We start from the raw sequence: 15706 nt of genomic DNA, 5'->3' as shown, positions 1-15706 counted from the left end.
GGCTGTCCTGGAACTCACTCTGTAGACCAGGCTGGCCTCAAACTCAGAAATCTGCCTGCCCCTGCCTCTCAAGTGCTGGGATTAAAGGTGTGTGCCACCATTGCCTGGCTAATCTAATGTTTCATACACTGTTGTTGGGAATATAAATTAAGGTAGACAGTATATGAGTCCACATAAGAATGGAGTTACTTCAAAAAAGTACAAACAGTACTATAGCTGATCTTTGCTACTTTGTGGGCCTTCTTTTTCCCACTCTTTATTCCCTGGTTCCACCCCCTATCACTAAATAGGAGAGAAAGAACAATAGAGGGGAGAGAGAGAGGAAGAAAGAGAAAGATCCCTGAACCTAATTTCTTTCCTTTGTTTCTTCTTTGAGCACAACTGCTAACAACAAATACAACATCCATCCCACCCTACCTGTCAGGGCTCTACTATTTATATTTTCTCTGAGAAGTTCCCAGAATTCCAAACATCACACAATTGCAGAAAGTCTCTAGAGTTGGCAAAACCACACCTATGCTAGAGCATGAGAGAAATCATAATCAGCTGCTGTGGACAGTCTGATGGCAGCCCCACATCCCTATACCTGGGATTAAAATAAAAGCACATTCTTATATTTCTGTTTTTTTTTTAATTGGTTTTTCAAGACAGGGTTTCTCTGTGTAGCCCTGACTGTCCTGGAACTTACTCTGTAGCCCAGGGGCAAGCCTCAAATTCAGAAATCCTCCTCTCTGCCTCCCAAGTGCTGGGATTAAAGGCTTGTGCCACCACTGCCCAGCTATTTCTGTGTTTTTTAAAGAAACCAAACTTCCTTATTTCTCAGAAATTGTCAGTACACAGTATCACCCTATCGCCTAGCAACCCATGAGGAAAGAACCAGCAAAGTAACTGAAGTCTGGAGAGATACCTGCACTGGCATGCCTATTAGGGTACTGTTCAGTAAAGCCAAAATGTGGAATTAACCTTTCATCAGTGGATGAATGGACAATGAAAACATGGTGTAGCCAAGTAAGTGCTATCTCAGCCACTTGAGAGGTAGAGGCAGGAAGATCAAGAGTTCAAGATTGGGATGGATTAAGAGCACTTGATGCTCTTCCAGAGGACCCTGGTTCAATTCTCAGCAACCCCATAGCAGCTCACACCTGTCTGTAACTCCAGTTCGAGGGGATCTGACACCACCACACAGATATATATGAAAGTGAAATACCAGTGAACAGAAAACTAATGATATATTTTTAAAAAAAGAGTTCAAGGTCATTCATGGCTACATGGAGTGTTTTAGACCAATCAAGGCTATATTAGACAATATCCACACACACAAAAAAATACTATTCAACCATAAAAGGATTGTACTTATGCCATTTGAAGCAACATAGGAAGAACTGGATAGACATTACTGGAAATGAAAGAACTCTGGAACACATTCTCATTTATACACAAACCAAATAGCTGACCTGGAGAAGTGCAGAGACAGGTTTGATTGTTACTCATTGCAGCTATGTAAGCTGATTTGAGTACGAGGATTCCAAGTTCAAAGCCTACCTGAACTTGAGTTCAATGTTAGCATGGGAAAATTACTGAAACTCTGTCTTTAAATAAAAAGGAGAATCACTTGGCAGGCTGAGGCAGGATAGTTGCAAGTTTGAGGCCAGTCTAGGATACAGAATGAATTCAACAATAACTTGTCAAATCCAGTGAGAATTTGTCTCAAAAAGTAAGAAGAGGGGTACTGAAGAGACCTATGGCTCAGTGGTTAGAATCATATACTGTCTTTCCAGAGGACCTGAGTTTAATTCCTAGTATACTTTTCAGGCATCTCACAATTACCTGTGACTCCAGCTCCAGCTCCTCTTAGCGTACCTGCACTCTTGTAAACATTACTTCTCCCTCAATAAATATAATTAAAAATAATAAATCTTATCTGGGCATGGTAGTACATGCTTTTAATCCCAGAATTTGGGAGGCAGAGAGGTGGACCTCTAGGTTCAAGGCCAGCTTGGCCTACAGAGTAAGTTCCAGGACAGCCAGAACTACAGAGAAAAGCTAGTCTCAAAAATAAAATAAAATAAAAAATAGCCTACAACTATAATACAAATGTAAGCATAGTAAGTCAGAATAACTATTATTGCTATATTGACTTTCCCAATGTTATGGTTTTGTTAACTTGATTAAATTTAGATATACTTGAGAAAAGGGCACTCTCAAACGAGGAACTGCCTCCAATAACCTGACCTATGAGGACAATCTGTGGGGAGTTTTCTCAATTGCTATTGCTGTAGGAGAGCCAGCCCACTGGGGGTCTTGGGCTGTATTATGAGCAAGCAAGCCAGAAGTAGCCCAACTCCACTATAATTCAGTTCCTGATTCCAGACTCCTGCCTTGGCCTGCCTCGATGATGGATTGTAAAATGTAAGATGAAATAAACTGTCATAGCAACAGAAAACCAAACACATGCTCATAATTTGTCTGAAAGACTTCTCACTTTTTTTTGAGGGGGGGGAGAGGATTTCTCTGCATAGTATTATCTGTCCTGGAATTACATCGGTAGACCTAGTTGATGTCAACCCAGGAGATCAACCCACCTCTGAGCGCTGGGATTAAAGGCCTGAGCCACCACACCCAGCTGTGTTTACACACTTGCACTTCACTTGTCAAAACGACTGTGTTCGGTGTACTTTCAGCACAGGGCAAAATAGACGCACAGCCAGTCGGGAGTAGCAATCGTCCAGGAGCGTCTATTTCCTAAGTAACGGCGTCAAACTACATTCTCTGAATGACTTTACAAAAGAGGGACCAAGAAGTTAATTTGTGTTTAGTCTGTTAGGCCGCTTAATAATAACACATGAAAATAAACAAGGGAGAAGCTGCAAAAGAAGCCTTGGTATGTAGCAGTCGTTAATGGAGACCAAGGGTGGGTGCAGGTGTCTGGGCGAGCGTAAAGAAAATAGAATTGCGATCCTCCAGCTCCATTCGGCTGGAGATAAGGATCGTGGACCACCTCGGGAGCTCACGGAGTCAATAAAGTTCAATAAAGCTCAAGGGGGCTTCACAAGCAACAATTATGCTATTTTTTTTTTTAACATGCACAGTAAAGAGTTCGTCATGTGACAGAAACCCCACAAGGACTCGACGGGGTCGTAGCTACCCATTTCCAAGAATCTGAAAATAGCTTTGGGCCTTCTAAGCCGGACTACGACGGCAGGTGTGGGGCGCATGCGCGCACGCTCCCAGGCTGACCTCCTGGTGGCACCCCAAGAGAAGCGGACCTTCTTCCCGACAGCCCGCGGAACACAACCGATAGGGGGTGGTGGTGGGGGGAAACGTTATTCTCGCGAGGTCTCGGCCAGCGGCGGCGGAAGTGGCGGGCACGTGACTGTCCCAGGCCGCCTTTGCCTTGCCCCCTCCCCCTTCTCGGAAACCCGGCCCCCTCACCCTTCGCCCACCCCAGAGCCGCGGTAATGGACCGTTTGGGTCCCGGAATTCCCTTGGATCCCATCTCTGGTACCGGGCTAGCGGGACTCGGCCGAGTCCGGTTTGGGTGGCGAAGGAGGAGGGGGAGGTCAAGATGGGGTGTGTTGGGGGGGGAATCCGCTTCCCTCATCTAAGAAGGAGGCGGGGCGGAGAGGGGACGGGATGAGGGGGGCCGTGCGGGGGAAGTCACGTGGGGCGTGTCGCGGGCTGTGTGCGCGCGGCGCCTGACCCGTCGCCCCGCCCCCTCTTCCTGCGGGGCGGGGGGTCGGGGGGAGGGGCTTCAAGATGGCGGCGGGGAGGTAGGCAGAGCCAGACGCCGCTTCTGCCGCCGCCGCCGCCGCCACCTCCGCCTCCGCTCCTGTCGCCTCCGGCTCCTCACCCGTCCACGGACCGGGAGAAGCTATCCTTTCGTCGGGTCCGGCGGGGAAAGTAAGTCCTTCCCTCAGCCCTTTTCTTCTCTTACGCTCATCCTCCCGGACAGCCTCCCACTCCCACCACGGCTCCTAAGGGTCCGTGTGGGGCCGGCCGTGGGGGTTGGGGGGGAGGCGGCCACTTTATGGCTTGTCCGCGCCTCCCTTGCCCGCCGCTCCGTCTCATTCCACTGTCCGCCCCGTTGGTTCCGGCATTCTCAAGCAGACAGCGCTGGCCCTGACGGGGAGTCCCGCTCTCCCGAGCCGGACAGCAGCTACGAGGCCGGCTCCACCGGGAATCGCCTTCCTCGCCGCCTCTCCGCTCACGGACCCGGGACGTGTGGCGAAGGCGAGGCGGACACCCTATTAGATTCCGCCGGCCGGCCCATTGCTCACGGTTCTAGGAGCGGGAGGGAGGCACCGGTACACCTTTCCTGGACCCGGCTTACCGGCGGGTGGGGTGCGTGGGACACGTGGGGGGACACCTTGACGCCTCGCCGCGGTGGGCTGCTGTTGCATTCCCCGAAGTGAGTGAGTGCACCCTTCAGACTCTGAGCTCAGTCCTTGCAGAGGGCGATGGCGGTTGGGCATTTTTGCTCACCTTAGCAGTGTTGGAGGTAGCGAACACCCAAGTTCCTCTCATGCTGTGTCTGCTGGTGTTTTCCCGGGAGTGGCGTGGGATGGGCTCCACCGCTCCGAAACCTTGGATTTGCCCGACCATCCAAACCGGTGTGATTGTTGCTGTCCTGACCCCGGCATCCAGCTCCTCCCCTTTCCATCCCCGCTTTGTGCCTCTGTTTGGTTAATGTTTGCGGACCACTAACTTGGATGCTCTCGTTTAAAAAAGATCTTTTTATGCTTGCTCTGTTTACTGTGGGAGGCTTTTGTTTAGGGGGAGTCGCTGTTTGAGAATTGTGCGGGGTGGGGTTAGGGGGATTAGGAGATAGAATGAGAGCCCAAGAAAGCATCGTTTTTAGTCCATTGAATAGCTCAGCCAATTGTAGCCGCACCCGGAAGTTTGTGCTGAACACGTGTTGGGGGAAGGTTATAAAAGGTCCCCTTTGACCTTTAAACGTCGATTGTTTGTCGCGTATGTGGAGTAAAATATTCATATTCTCCGGACTTAAGGGTGGAAGAAGGCTTGTAAAGAATCTTCCTGGATGGTCCATCGAACTGTCAAATCCAGGGTGCCCTAGATCTTACTAGCATTTGCATATAGTTCTACCCATGAACAGTCTTAATGCCGCAAAGTCAGGGTTGATTTTCATAAGCATTGGGGAAAGAATCATCATTTATGAAGAATTTCTGGAATGAAATCGCATTTGCAGAGGTGACTTCAGTTGGATAGTAATTTTGATAGCACAGGAATATTGATTTCTATTTTTCTAAGGTTTTTTTTTTTTCCAGATATTTTCTAGTCAGGGAAGAATTCTTTCTCCTGGCTTCTGCATGCAGTTTAACTTCATTCGGTTTAACTTCCTTCATAGTTTTACATCCAACTTGATTTTAATTGTATAAATCCTGTGTTTATTTTTTTGAATGTTATGTTTGCACTTTTGTATGTCTTAAGTTCTTTGATGTTACTACTTAAAAATGGCCAATGTGGAGACTGGTGATTCTTTTTTTGGGGGGGACAGAGGGTGTTTGTATTTGAGGCTGTCAAAAATTTCACTATGTAGCCAGGCTGCCCTCCCACTCAAGATCTTCTTGTCATAGCCTCCCTGATATGAGATTATAGGCCTGCATTGTTGTCATGTGCAGTCTTTTTTGTGCTTTAGAAAGATATGCTTCAAAGAACTCAGTTGTGTGTAGATGTGTTTTTGGTGCTTTTCATAGTTTAAATTGAACTTTGAGTTGAGTCTTGCCACCTGTCAAGGGCAAGAATACACGTCTGCCCTTTCCAACTAGTCTCTAATGAGGTACAGTAGGCCCTGAGCTTTCTTGCTTAAAATTAAAGTTTATCTAAAAAGGCCACTGAGATGGCATAGGTGGCTAAGACACTTGCTACTAAGTCTGACTACCTTAAGTTTGGTCCCTGGGATTCACATGGTGGAAAAGGGCACAAGTTGTCCTCAGACATCTATCTATACAAGGGGGCAATAGCACTGAGGGCCCACCTCCACTGAATGTAATTACAAGGTTTTTTTCCAAGACAGGATTTCACTATGTAGTTCTGGCTGTCCCAGAACTCACTACGTAGACTAAGCTGGCCTCTGCCTCCTGAGTGCTGGAATCAGAGATGTGCACCACTACTGCCCAGCAATGGAGAGTTTCTTGAAGAGTAGGAAGATAAGGTGGTTCAAAACATCAGATAAATTTACTCGTTGGGGTATAACAAATAAATTAGAAAACTATTTTCAGATGTTTTACATTCTAGGCTAAAATGTTTGTGACCTAATGTAGTGAATAAAAGAAAAAAGTCTCATAAAATGTTTGCTCTCTCCACCTGTGTGTTCTGGAATGGTTTTCTGTTCTATACAGAAATATTTAATTATGCTTACCATAAAATACTGTAAGCTACTTTGACAGTGAGTCCCTTGTTAGATTGTCAACCGCAGATGAAAAACAGTCTCTTTTAGGGGATTGGTTCAAGACACAGGAAAATAGCAAAAGTCTACAGGAGTTTAAATTCTTTATATTATAATGTTACATTTACATGTAATGTAGGCCCTTCCTCACTTCATCTCCAGATTGTTCACACAACCTAACAGGAGTTGCTATGTGAAGAGGTAATGGCACTGATCACCCAGTGAACAGTCTACAAGTTCATGTAGTTCTTCTGATGGAACTTTTTTTTTTTTTTTTTTTTTTTTTTTTTTTGAGGCAAGGTCTTATTATGTAGCTTTGGCTGGCCTGAAGTTCCTGTGTAGACCAGCTGGCCTCAGTTTACATGTGTGGGAATCACATACTTCCCCATCTAACTTTGGATGGGGCGCCTGTGGATATGGAGGCCACTTATTGGGGCAAGAAGGTAGAATTGTAGAAGTTTGGCATTGGGCTCCAAGCTTGTGTCCTGTTACCTTGTTACATTCTTCTCTCTGGGCTTTAGCTCCTCCTGTGATAAGGATACTCTTGGGCTGTGCTGAGGGTGGAAAGAAAAGCCTAGTCATAAAGTACTTATGTGCCAGTGTGGCTGTAATCTTAGCACTGGGGTCAGGGTCAGTGATTCAAGGTCACCCTGCCATAATGATACCCTGCCTCAAAAAACTGCTCAACTGAATTTGAGGTAGTGGTGATGAGTTTTTGCTTTCTCTTATTCAATTTTTTTTCCTTAAGTTTTGGAAACGGGGTCTCTATATAGCCTTGGCCTTTGTAGAACTCATTATGTTGACCAGGCTAGCTTGTAACTCAGAGATTTATCTGCCCACCTCTATGTCTCAAGTGCTGGGGTTAAAGGGGTCTCTGTGTGTGTGCATATGTGTGTGTGTGTGTGTGTGTGTGTGTGTGTGTGTGTGTGTGTGTGTGTGTGTTTGAGACAGGTTTCTCTGTAACAGCCTGGCTCTCCTGGAACTACTTTGTAGACCAGGCTGGCCTCGAACTCAAAGCGATCCACTTGCCTCTGCCTGAGTGCTGGGATCAAAGATGTTTTTTCAGGGTCATTCATATACATCAGGTTAGCCATGAACTCCTTACATAGTTAGTTGAATATTACCTTTGACATCTCATCCTTCTACCCCCACTTTGCAAGGGCTGGGGTTGCAGCAGTTTCCTTCAAATTCTTAAATTGAATGTCAATCTTCAGTCTGTTCTGGTGTTGAGTTTTTTTGTTTTGTTTTTTCAAGACAGGCTGTCCTTGAATTCAATCTGTAGATAGCCTAGGCTAGCCTCAAACTCAGATCTGTCTGCCTCTGCTTCCAGAATGTTGGGATTCAAAGGTGTAAGACAAAGATGAGTCTTGGAATTTTATTTTGAAAGAGGCTTTTACTAAATTATGCAGGCTGGCCTGAACCCTGTGTAGTTCAGCCTGGCTTTGAATTTCTGATCTATCTCAGCCTCTTGAGCAGCTAGGGTTCTAGGCCTATGATATTAGGTGGCCCTATGCTACTTAAGAATAAGGGGGAAAAACAAACTACCTGTTTTGTTGTATTTTTGAGACAGGGTTTTTTCATGTAACCCTAGCTATTTTAAAATTCACTTTGTAGACCAGGATGGCCTTGAAGCAATCTTCCTGCCTCTGCCTCTTTTGAGTGTTGGGACTAAAGGCAATCACTGCCCTGCCAGTCCTGTTTTGTTTTTCATTCAGGCAAAAATACTTTCTAAATGATAGCATCTATGCACTTTTGGAAATGACTGCTAGTTGCCTTTACATCTGATTATCTACACAACTTAGGTTTGAGACACTTCACTAGTATTTTATAGAACTATCTTTTTAATTTAATCTATTTTTACTCATCCACTTACATTCCATTCACTGCACCTCCTGATTAATTTTTAAAATATATAAATTTTTTAAATTTTATGTCATGTATATCAGTGTTTGTATGTGTGTGTGTGTACATGTGTATTAACATGCATGCTTGGTGCTCTAGGAGGCAAGAGGTATTTAGGTCCCCTGAACTGCATTTATAGATCGTTGTGAGCTACCATGTGGGTGCTGGGAACCAAATCCATGTTCTCTGGAAGAGCAGTGAGTGCTTTTAATCATGCAGACAGCTCTTCAGCCCCTTATAAAACTATTTGAAAATGAATTATTGGATAGATTGCTGTCACTAAAAGCTTGTATTCTGGGAGTCTTAACAGTATGACAGTTATACAAAAGAAAAGAGATCTTTCTGTATTCTCAGGTTTGTCAAAATAATGGTTAGGGGCCAGGGAGAAGGCTCAGTAAATGCGCTTGCTGAAAAACCTGACCATCTGAAATTGATGTACACTGTACAGGTAACACCTGACTCCAAAAAGTTGTCCTTCCTCATATGCCTTGCTCCCTATCCCGGTTATCACACATAAATACTTTTAATTTGGGGGGGGTGGGCTAGAGAGATGGCTCAGTGGTTAAGAGCACTGACTGCTCTTCTGAAGGTCCTGAGTTCAAATCCCAGCAACCACATGGTGACTCACGACCGTCCCTAGTGAGATCTGATGCCCTCTGGTGTGTCTGAAGACAGCCACAGTGTACTTACATATAATAAATAAATAAATCTTTTTTTTTTTTCCTTCAAGACAGGGTTTCTCTGTAGCTCTGGCTGTCCTTGAATTCACTCTGTAGACCAGGCTGGCCTCGAACTCAGAAATCCGTCCGCCTCTGCCTCCCAAGTGCTGGGATTAAAGGCGTGTACCACCACTGCCCGGCCAGTCTTGGTTTTCTTACTTGTATTACAGCACTAGTAGGTGATGTGCACAGTATTTTTGTTCTGTTTCTGCCTCTGGAGTGCCTCAGCTGCTTCCCGTGCCCTCGACTCACAGATGATATCCTTGTATCTGCTTAGAGCTCTATAGAGCTCTAGGTCTCTGTCTTGTCCATGCTGATAAGGGTCAGTGTTGGTGTCTAGTGGGTGCTCTAACTTCTGCTCTTTTGGGTGACATTGCTTCTCAGGATTCCCTGCCAAAGTAGTCTATAACTTCTACATACTCTCCTTATATCAGCCTCTCTATGAATGCTTTGAAATGTGCTTTACATAGAAGTAGAACTTCTTTTTTTTTTTTTTTTTTGGTTTTTCGAGACAGGGTTTCTCTGTGTAGCCCTGGCTGTCCTGGAACTCACTCTGTAGACCAGGCTGGCCTCGAACTCAGAAATCCACCTGCCTGTGGTTCCCAAGTGCTGGGATTTAAGGCATGTGCCACCACTGCCCGGCATTGTTTTTCAAGATAGGGTTTCTCTGTGTATCCCTGGCAAAAGTGAAGCATTTTGATGTTCATTTGCAATTGACATTTCTGTGGGTTAATTTTTGGGCTTGTTAGATTGCTGCATGGCATATGTCCCTTTGAATTGAGGAGTAAACTCCTTGGAAGTCACAGTGTCAGTTCCCTACATGTAACTGTGGTTTGGATTTATATTGCGAAATGTTTTCCCCCTTGAGATTAAACAGCTTTTATAAAACCAGGAGGTTGGCCTGTGCAACTTTTAAGGGCTTTCTCCATCACTGAAATTCTGTGAGTTTCATATGGGAATGTGATTAATTGCTTAATGCTGTTAGAAAATGCAGTAAGTGTTCTGTCTTGTTCTCTTACTTCCTGCCTAAGAGAATGATTAGGAAAATGTGTGCCCCCCTGCCAGGAAAGCTCCATAGATTGATCCTCTATATGAAAAAGATGTATCAACTGTTCAAATCATACTAAAAATTTCTAGTGAGGTCAGAGAGTCTCACATGTTACTTTGTATTTTGTTGGTTTTTTTTTTTAATTGTTGGGCCTTATTTATGTATGCTAGGCATCATCTCTGAGCTTTATCCTCAATTCTTAATGTTGGCAGGTAAAAGTGTGTTTTTTGGGGAGAAGAGTGGGAGGTTTGAGGCAGGGTTTCTCTATGTAGTCCTGGCTGTCCTGGAACTTATTACTCCATAGACCAGGCTGGTCTCGAACTCAGAGATCCACCTGCCTCTGCCTCCTTAGTGCTGGGACTAAAGCCGTGCATCACCACCACCTGATTCCTATGTTTGTTTTTGATACACACAGAACCTTTGGAATGCCTAAAGAACCTTTACCTCTGAAGTACAGGTTGAGATGTATGTTGATCTAGTGCTTTATGGCTCTCTGGGCATTATGTATTGTATGACTATCAAAACATTCTTCCCTTCCATATTTTTGTGCTTTTAATGTTCATTTTAAAGAAATCATTTGGAGGCCAGAGCATAGTGGCACATGCCTTTGATCCTAGGACTCAGTATCTCTGTTACTTTGAGGCCGGCCTGGTCTATAAAGGGAGTCCAGGACAGCTACTAGGGCTCTGTTACACAGAGAAATAATGTTTTGAAAAACAAAACAAAATAAAACAAACAAACAAAAAAGCACTTAAAAAGTTTAGTGAAGCCGGGCAATGGTGGCACATGCCTTTAATCCCAGCACTTGGTGGACAGAAGCAGGCGGATTCTGACTTCGAGGCCAGCCTGGTCTACAGAGTTCCAGGACAGCCAGGGCTACATTTAGATACCCTGTCTCAAAAAACAAAACAAAAACAAGCAAAAAAACAAAACAAAAAAAGAAAAAAAAAGCTTGGTGAGGTTGGGATGGTAGTTCAGGCCTTTAATCCTAGCCCTATGTGGCTACTGAGAACCAAACCTTGGTCCTCTGCAAGAGCAACAAGTTCTCAACCTCTGGGCTATCTCTGCAGCCCTAGTTACCTCTTATTTTGAGCCAGGTTATGGTTGTACAGGCTATTCTGGCTTGGTCTCCGGCTCACTTTTACCTCAGCTTCCCCTTAAACTGGAATCCTTCTTTCCATTTTAGTCTGAGTGTCTAGCATTTATTCCAAGGCAGAACATTAAAATTTGGTGTCAGTTTCTTTCTCCTAGCTGGAAAGAACACCCGTGTGAGCTTTGGGAATTTGTGCTGTTCTGGAGTCTAATCTCGGACCACTTTGTCTATGTAAACTTGAGCTCTAACTTTGAGGATGCATGACCTGCTGCACAGATTGCTGTGAGCTGAGGTGCTGTGCTGTGTGAAAAGCCTGACTGTGGCAGGTTGGGGCAGTACCCACACTGACTTTAGTTACCTTTCTTTCTTCCTGCCCACGATGATTTTCTGTCTCAGACTTCCTTTCTTTTCTCTGGAATTTTCATAGAAGACTGACTGATCTGTCCTCCATCCTTTTCTACCTGGTTCTGCCTTCAGTTGCAGTCAGGATATCCACCTGATATTCGTGTTTGTTAGAACTGCCATCTAAATGACCCACAGATAGTGTGACTTGGGTAGAGCAGAAGACTTCTCTTGAGTTTCTGTATATTAAGTTGTGTCTGTGGCTCTTTGCTAACTCTTTTTGTGAAATGTCATGGATGCATCATTGCATCACATAGCTAAGGTATATTTTTTATATAGCACAAATGTGTTTCTTGGGAAAAACTGCTCACAATAATGTACATGTAATTTAGAAAAATTTAAATTGGAGATATTTAAAATAATTAAAATTAATTTATGGGTATGGGTTTTGCTTGCATGTATGTTGGTGCCTTGCTCCAGGAAGCCAGTAGAGGGTAGTGGATCCTCTATAATTGAGATACAGATGGTTGGGAACAGTGTTAGGAATTGAACCTAGGGTGTTAGGAACTGAACCTAGGTTCTTTTTTTTCTGTTTGTTTTTTGAGACAGGGTTTCTCTGTATAGCCCTGGCTGTCCTGGAACTCACTCTAGACCAGACTGACCTCGAACTCAGAAATCTGCCTGCCTCTGCCTCCCAAGTGCTGGAATTAAAGGTGTGCACCACCACCTAGGTTCTTTAGAAGAGTAGCAAGTACTCTTAATCCTAGAGCCATCTTTCCAGACCCTAAGTTTTAATTTTAAACCTATAGAGTTTCTTTGCTAAATACCTTGGGAACACATTTGTCTTCTTTCTCCCAACCACTGTACTTTTTTTTAAAGATTCATTTATGTATTTGAGTACACTGTTACTGTCTTGAGACACAACAGAAGAGAGCATCAGGGATTCCATTACAGATGGTTGTGAGCCACCATGTGGTTGTTGGGAATTGAACTCAGGACTTATGGAAGAGCAGCCAGTGCTCTTAACCACTGAGTCATCTCTCCTGGCCCTGCCACTGTAGCACTTATGCCTGTTGCAGTGGAAGTCTTCCTGTGTCTGCTTTACTCCAGCTCCTCTCAGTTTGTTTTTATACTGGTGTCAGTAATCTTTCTAAATCAGAAACTAATACGCCAAGCTGTCCTGTATCTGAAAATCCTGTAGTGGCCTGCATCAGTGTAGAAGCATGAATGAGGCCATAGATCATACATAACTTGTTCACTTATGGCCCCCTGGTGGTCCTATTGGAATGGAGTGTTTAGAAGACACTTGTCTTTCGGGCTACTTCCTCCCCTGAACTCAGTGTTGTCATCTACCTGGGTAGCTGTGCACAGTTCACTTTTGCCTTCTTAGAACTCATAGCGCCCTGGCTGTTCTGGAACTCACTATGTAGACCAGGCGGGCCTCAGACTCACAGATATAAGTCTGCCTCTGCTTAGTAAGTGCTGGGATTAAAGGAATGAGCTACCATGGTCATTCTCATAGTGTTTTGGATATATACTCTTAGTTGTGCTTATGTGTCCTCTCATTTTAATGTGAGTTTTCCACGGTCAAAGACTTTCTCTTTTATTTTTTTCTCACATATAGCAGGTTCTTCATAAGTACTGAATGAACAGCTCTAGTAGAAAATGTTTGATTATTTGTGTTTAGAAGTGAGTTAATAATTTTCACTTTTTTCTAAAGATGGTGGAACCAGGGCAAGATTTACTGCTTGCTGCCTTGAGCGAGAGTGGGATTAGTCCGAATGACCTCTTTGATGTTGACGGTGGAGATGCTAGCCTTACCACCCCTACTCCCCCTTCAGTTCAACAGGTAACAGTTTTTCAAATCTTCCAGAAATTCTTAATTTGCAATTTCCATTGTTATTTATTAGTAACACTAGTAATTTTTTTCTGTTTATGGTGTTGGGAATTGAATGTAGGGACTTGTGCTTGCTAGGCAAGAACTTTACTGCTGCCGGGCGGTGGTGGCGCATGCCTTTAATCCCAGCACTTGGGAGGCAGAGGCAGGTGGATTTCTGAGTAGCCCTGGCTGTCCTGCAACTTACTCTGTAGACCAGGCTGGCCTCGAACTCAGAAATCTGCCAGCCTCTGCCCCCCAAGTGCTGGGATTAAAGGTGTGCGCCACCACTGCCCATCTGCTTTTGGTCTTTATTGAGACCTTTTTTGTGACTTCTATTTACATTTGCTAAAAGCAAATGTTCTGATACTAGTTTAGCTTTGTGGAGATTTTATGCTGACCAAGATTAGTCTGTTATAATAGGTGTAGTGATTGCACATTCTGTTTGACTATATTCTCTCCTCTTCTTCTTCTTCCTCTTCTTTCCCCCCCTTTTTTCCCTCCAGACAGGGTTTCTTTGTATAGCTTTGGCTGACATGGAACTCACTCTGTAGATCAGGCTAGCCTCCAACTCAGAGATCTAGCCTGCTTCTACCTCAAGAGTGCTGGCATTAAAGGAGTGAGCTACTGTGGCCTTCTGTTTGATTGTAAAGCTTGACTTTGTGTATGGTTCTGGGGTCTGAGCAAGGATTCTGCAGACTGTGCAAGTGCTCTACCACTGAAGTAGAACCTAGTACTGCAGTTTTTGGTTTTTAATAAAATAAATGTAACTCTTGTTCTTGAAACAGACTTCATTGCTGTCTGTCCTTTTCTTTGTTACTTTGTCTGCAGTCGGTGCCACTTAGTGCATTAGAACTAGGTTTGGAGACAGAAGCAGCAGTTCCTGTCAAACAAGAACCAGAGACGATGTCTACTCCCGCACTGTTAAATGTGAGGGTAAGAGCCTTAGAGGTTTGCTATTATTCTAAAATAGTTTAGACTGGTAGCAAAAATATAAATATAAGATTCTTAGCCCTGGCTATCCTTGATCTCCCTAATAGCAGAGGATAATAGTGTATTGTAATTAAAAAAAATTTTAAGGTTGAAATAAAGGATGAATGTAAATGTTCATTTTCAATGCCTTGGCTTTTATTGGTGGTTATGCTATAACTTTTATGTGACTAGTTATGCTTTACATGTAGTTCTTTTACTCTTACCTCAAGTATAACCAATATTGACAGAATCCAAGGGATCTAAAATTACTGGTTGCACTGGTTAAAATTTGTCAATTTTTTTTTTAATTTGTCAATTTTTATTGTTAGTTTAAAAATGGTAAATAGCAGTCTAGAATATTTTTAATGAAAGAGTAAGTAAAGGGACAAGGGCTCTAGCTTAGTGCTAGAATACTTCCCTTGGAGGTGGTAGGTTCTTGGATGAGCCCGCCACTGTAAGAACACTTATACCAGTGGTATGCAGAAATGCTCAGTGACCTTAACGCCACAAACTTGCATTTTCAAATTGGCTTCTTTCTTACTTATTTACCCATGCATTTCTTTATTTTGAAATAGGGTCTGTGTAGGATAAGCTGGCCTTGAGCTTAGCTTGTGCTCTTTGTCTCCTTGCCAAGAGTAGCTCACAGTCCTGAGTTACCGTGCTCAGCTTTGCCTTGTCTTTGCTCCTCCCTATTTTCTTTTCACTTGATCTCCTCCCTAACAACACCAAAGGTGCGTGGTTGTCCGAGAGTGTTGATAGTAACCACCTAGTACTTGGAGTTCACCTGGCTACGTTATCCTCGTGATTTTAGGTTCTAAAATTTAATGTAAGCTCTATGATAGCAAACAGCATTGAATAGAAGTGATCCTGGCCATCCTTCTGTTGGTTAGATGTAAAGGCACAGTTGTACTTCAGGATCCAACTTTGACTCCTGGGAGCCATGAGGTAGGAAAGAACTGAACTCCTTAAGATGTCCTCTGATTTCTACACATTTGCCTCCTTAGGAAAATCAATTTGTGGAGAAAATTAAATGCTTTTTTTAATTAAAAAAGAAGTGCAGGGGCTAGAGAGATGGCCCAGCAGTTAAGAACACTGGCTGCTCTTACGGAGGTCCCAAGTTCAATTCTAAGCAACCACATGGTGGTTCACAACCATCTATAATGGGATCTGATGCCCTCTTATGGTGTGTCTGAAGACAGCTACAGTGTACTCACATATATAAAATAAATAAATCTTTAAAAAGAAAAGAAAGAAATACAATGTTAAAACCACAAACCTGTCGAGGCCAGCCTGGTCTACAGAGTGAGTTCCAGGACAGCCAGGGCTACACAGAGAAACCCTGTCT

At 43.9% G+C, this 15706-nt stretch overlaps 1 protein-coding gene across 10 annotated transcripts in view; it reads left to right on the top strand.

The window, feature by feature from the left end:
* The first annotated feature begins 3374 nt into the window (after positions 1-3374).
* The window catches only part of Sbno1 (strawberry notch homolog 1), a 62815-nt gene continuing 50483 nt past the window's right edge, over positions 3375-15706 (top strand). For 3 of the 10 annotated variants that reach the window (XM_031337936.1, XM_031337938.1, XM_031337935.1), the window contains exons 1-3: positions 3604-3900; positions 13234-13362; positions 14221-14325. In XM_031337936.1, the coding sequence (XP_031193796.1) occupies positions 13234-13362; positions 14221-14325 (234 nt within the window). In that variant the 5' untranslated portion in view covers positions 3604-3900. Of the gene's footprint in view, positions 3502-3602; positions 3901-13233; positions 13363-14220; positions 14326-15706 lie in introns of those variants that run through there. The other 7 variants (XM_031337940.1, XM_031337939.1, XM_031337943.1 and 4 more) reach the window with 5 other exon arrangements.

Source organism: Mastomys coucha, unplaced genomic scaffold (assembly GCF_008632895.1).
Source record: "Mastomys coucha isolate ucsf_1 unplaced genomic scaffold, UCSF_Mcou_1 pScaffold22, whole genome shotgun sequence".
NCBI classification, from domain to species: Eukaryota; Metazoa; Chordata; class Mammalia; order Rodentia; family Muridae; genus Mastomys; species Mastomys coucha.
The sequence above is the reverse complement of the archived record's forward strand: the minus strand, read 5'-3'. Positions and strand labels throughout refer to the sequence as shown.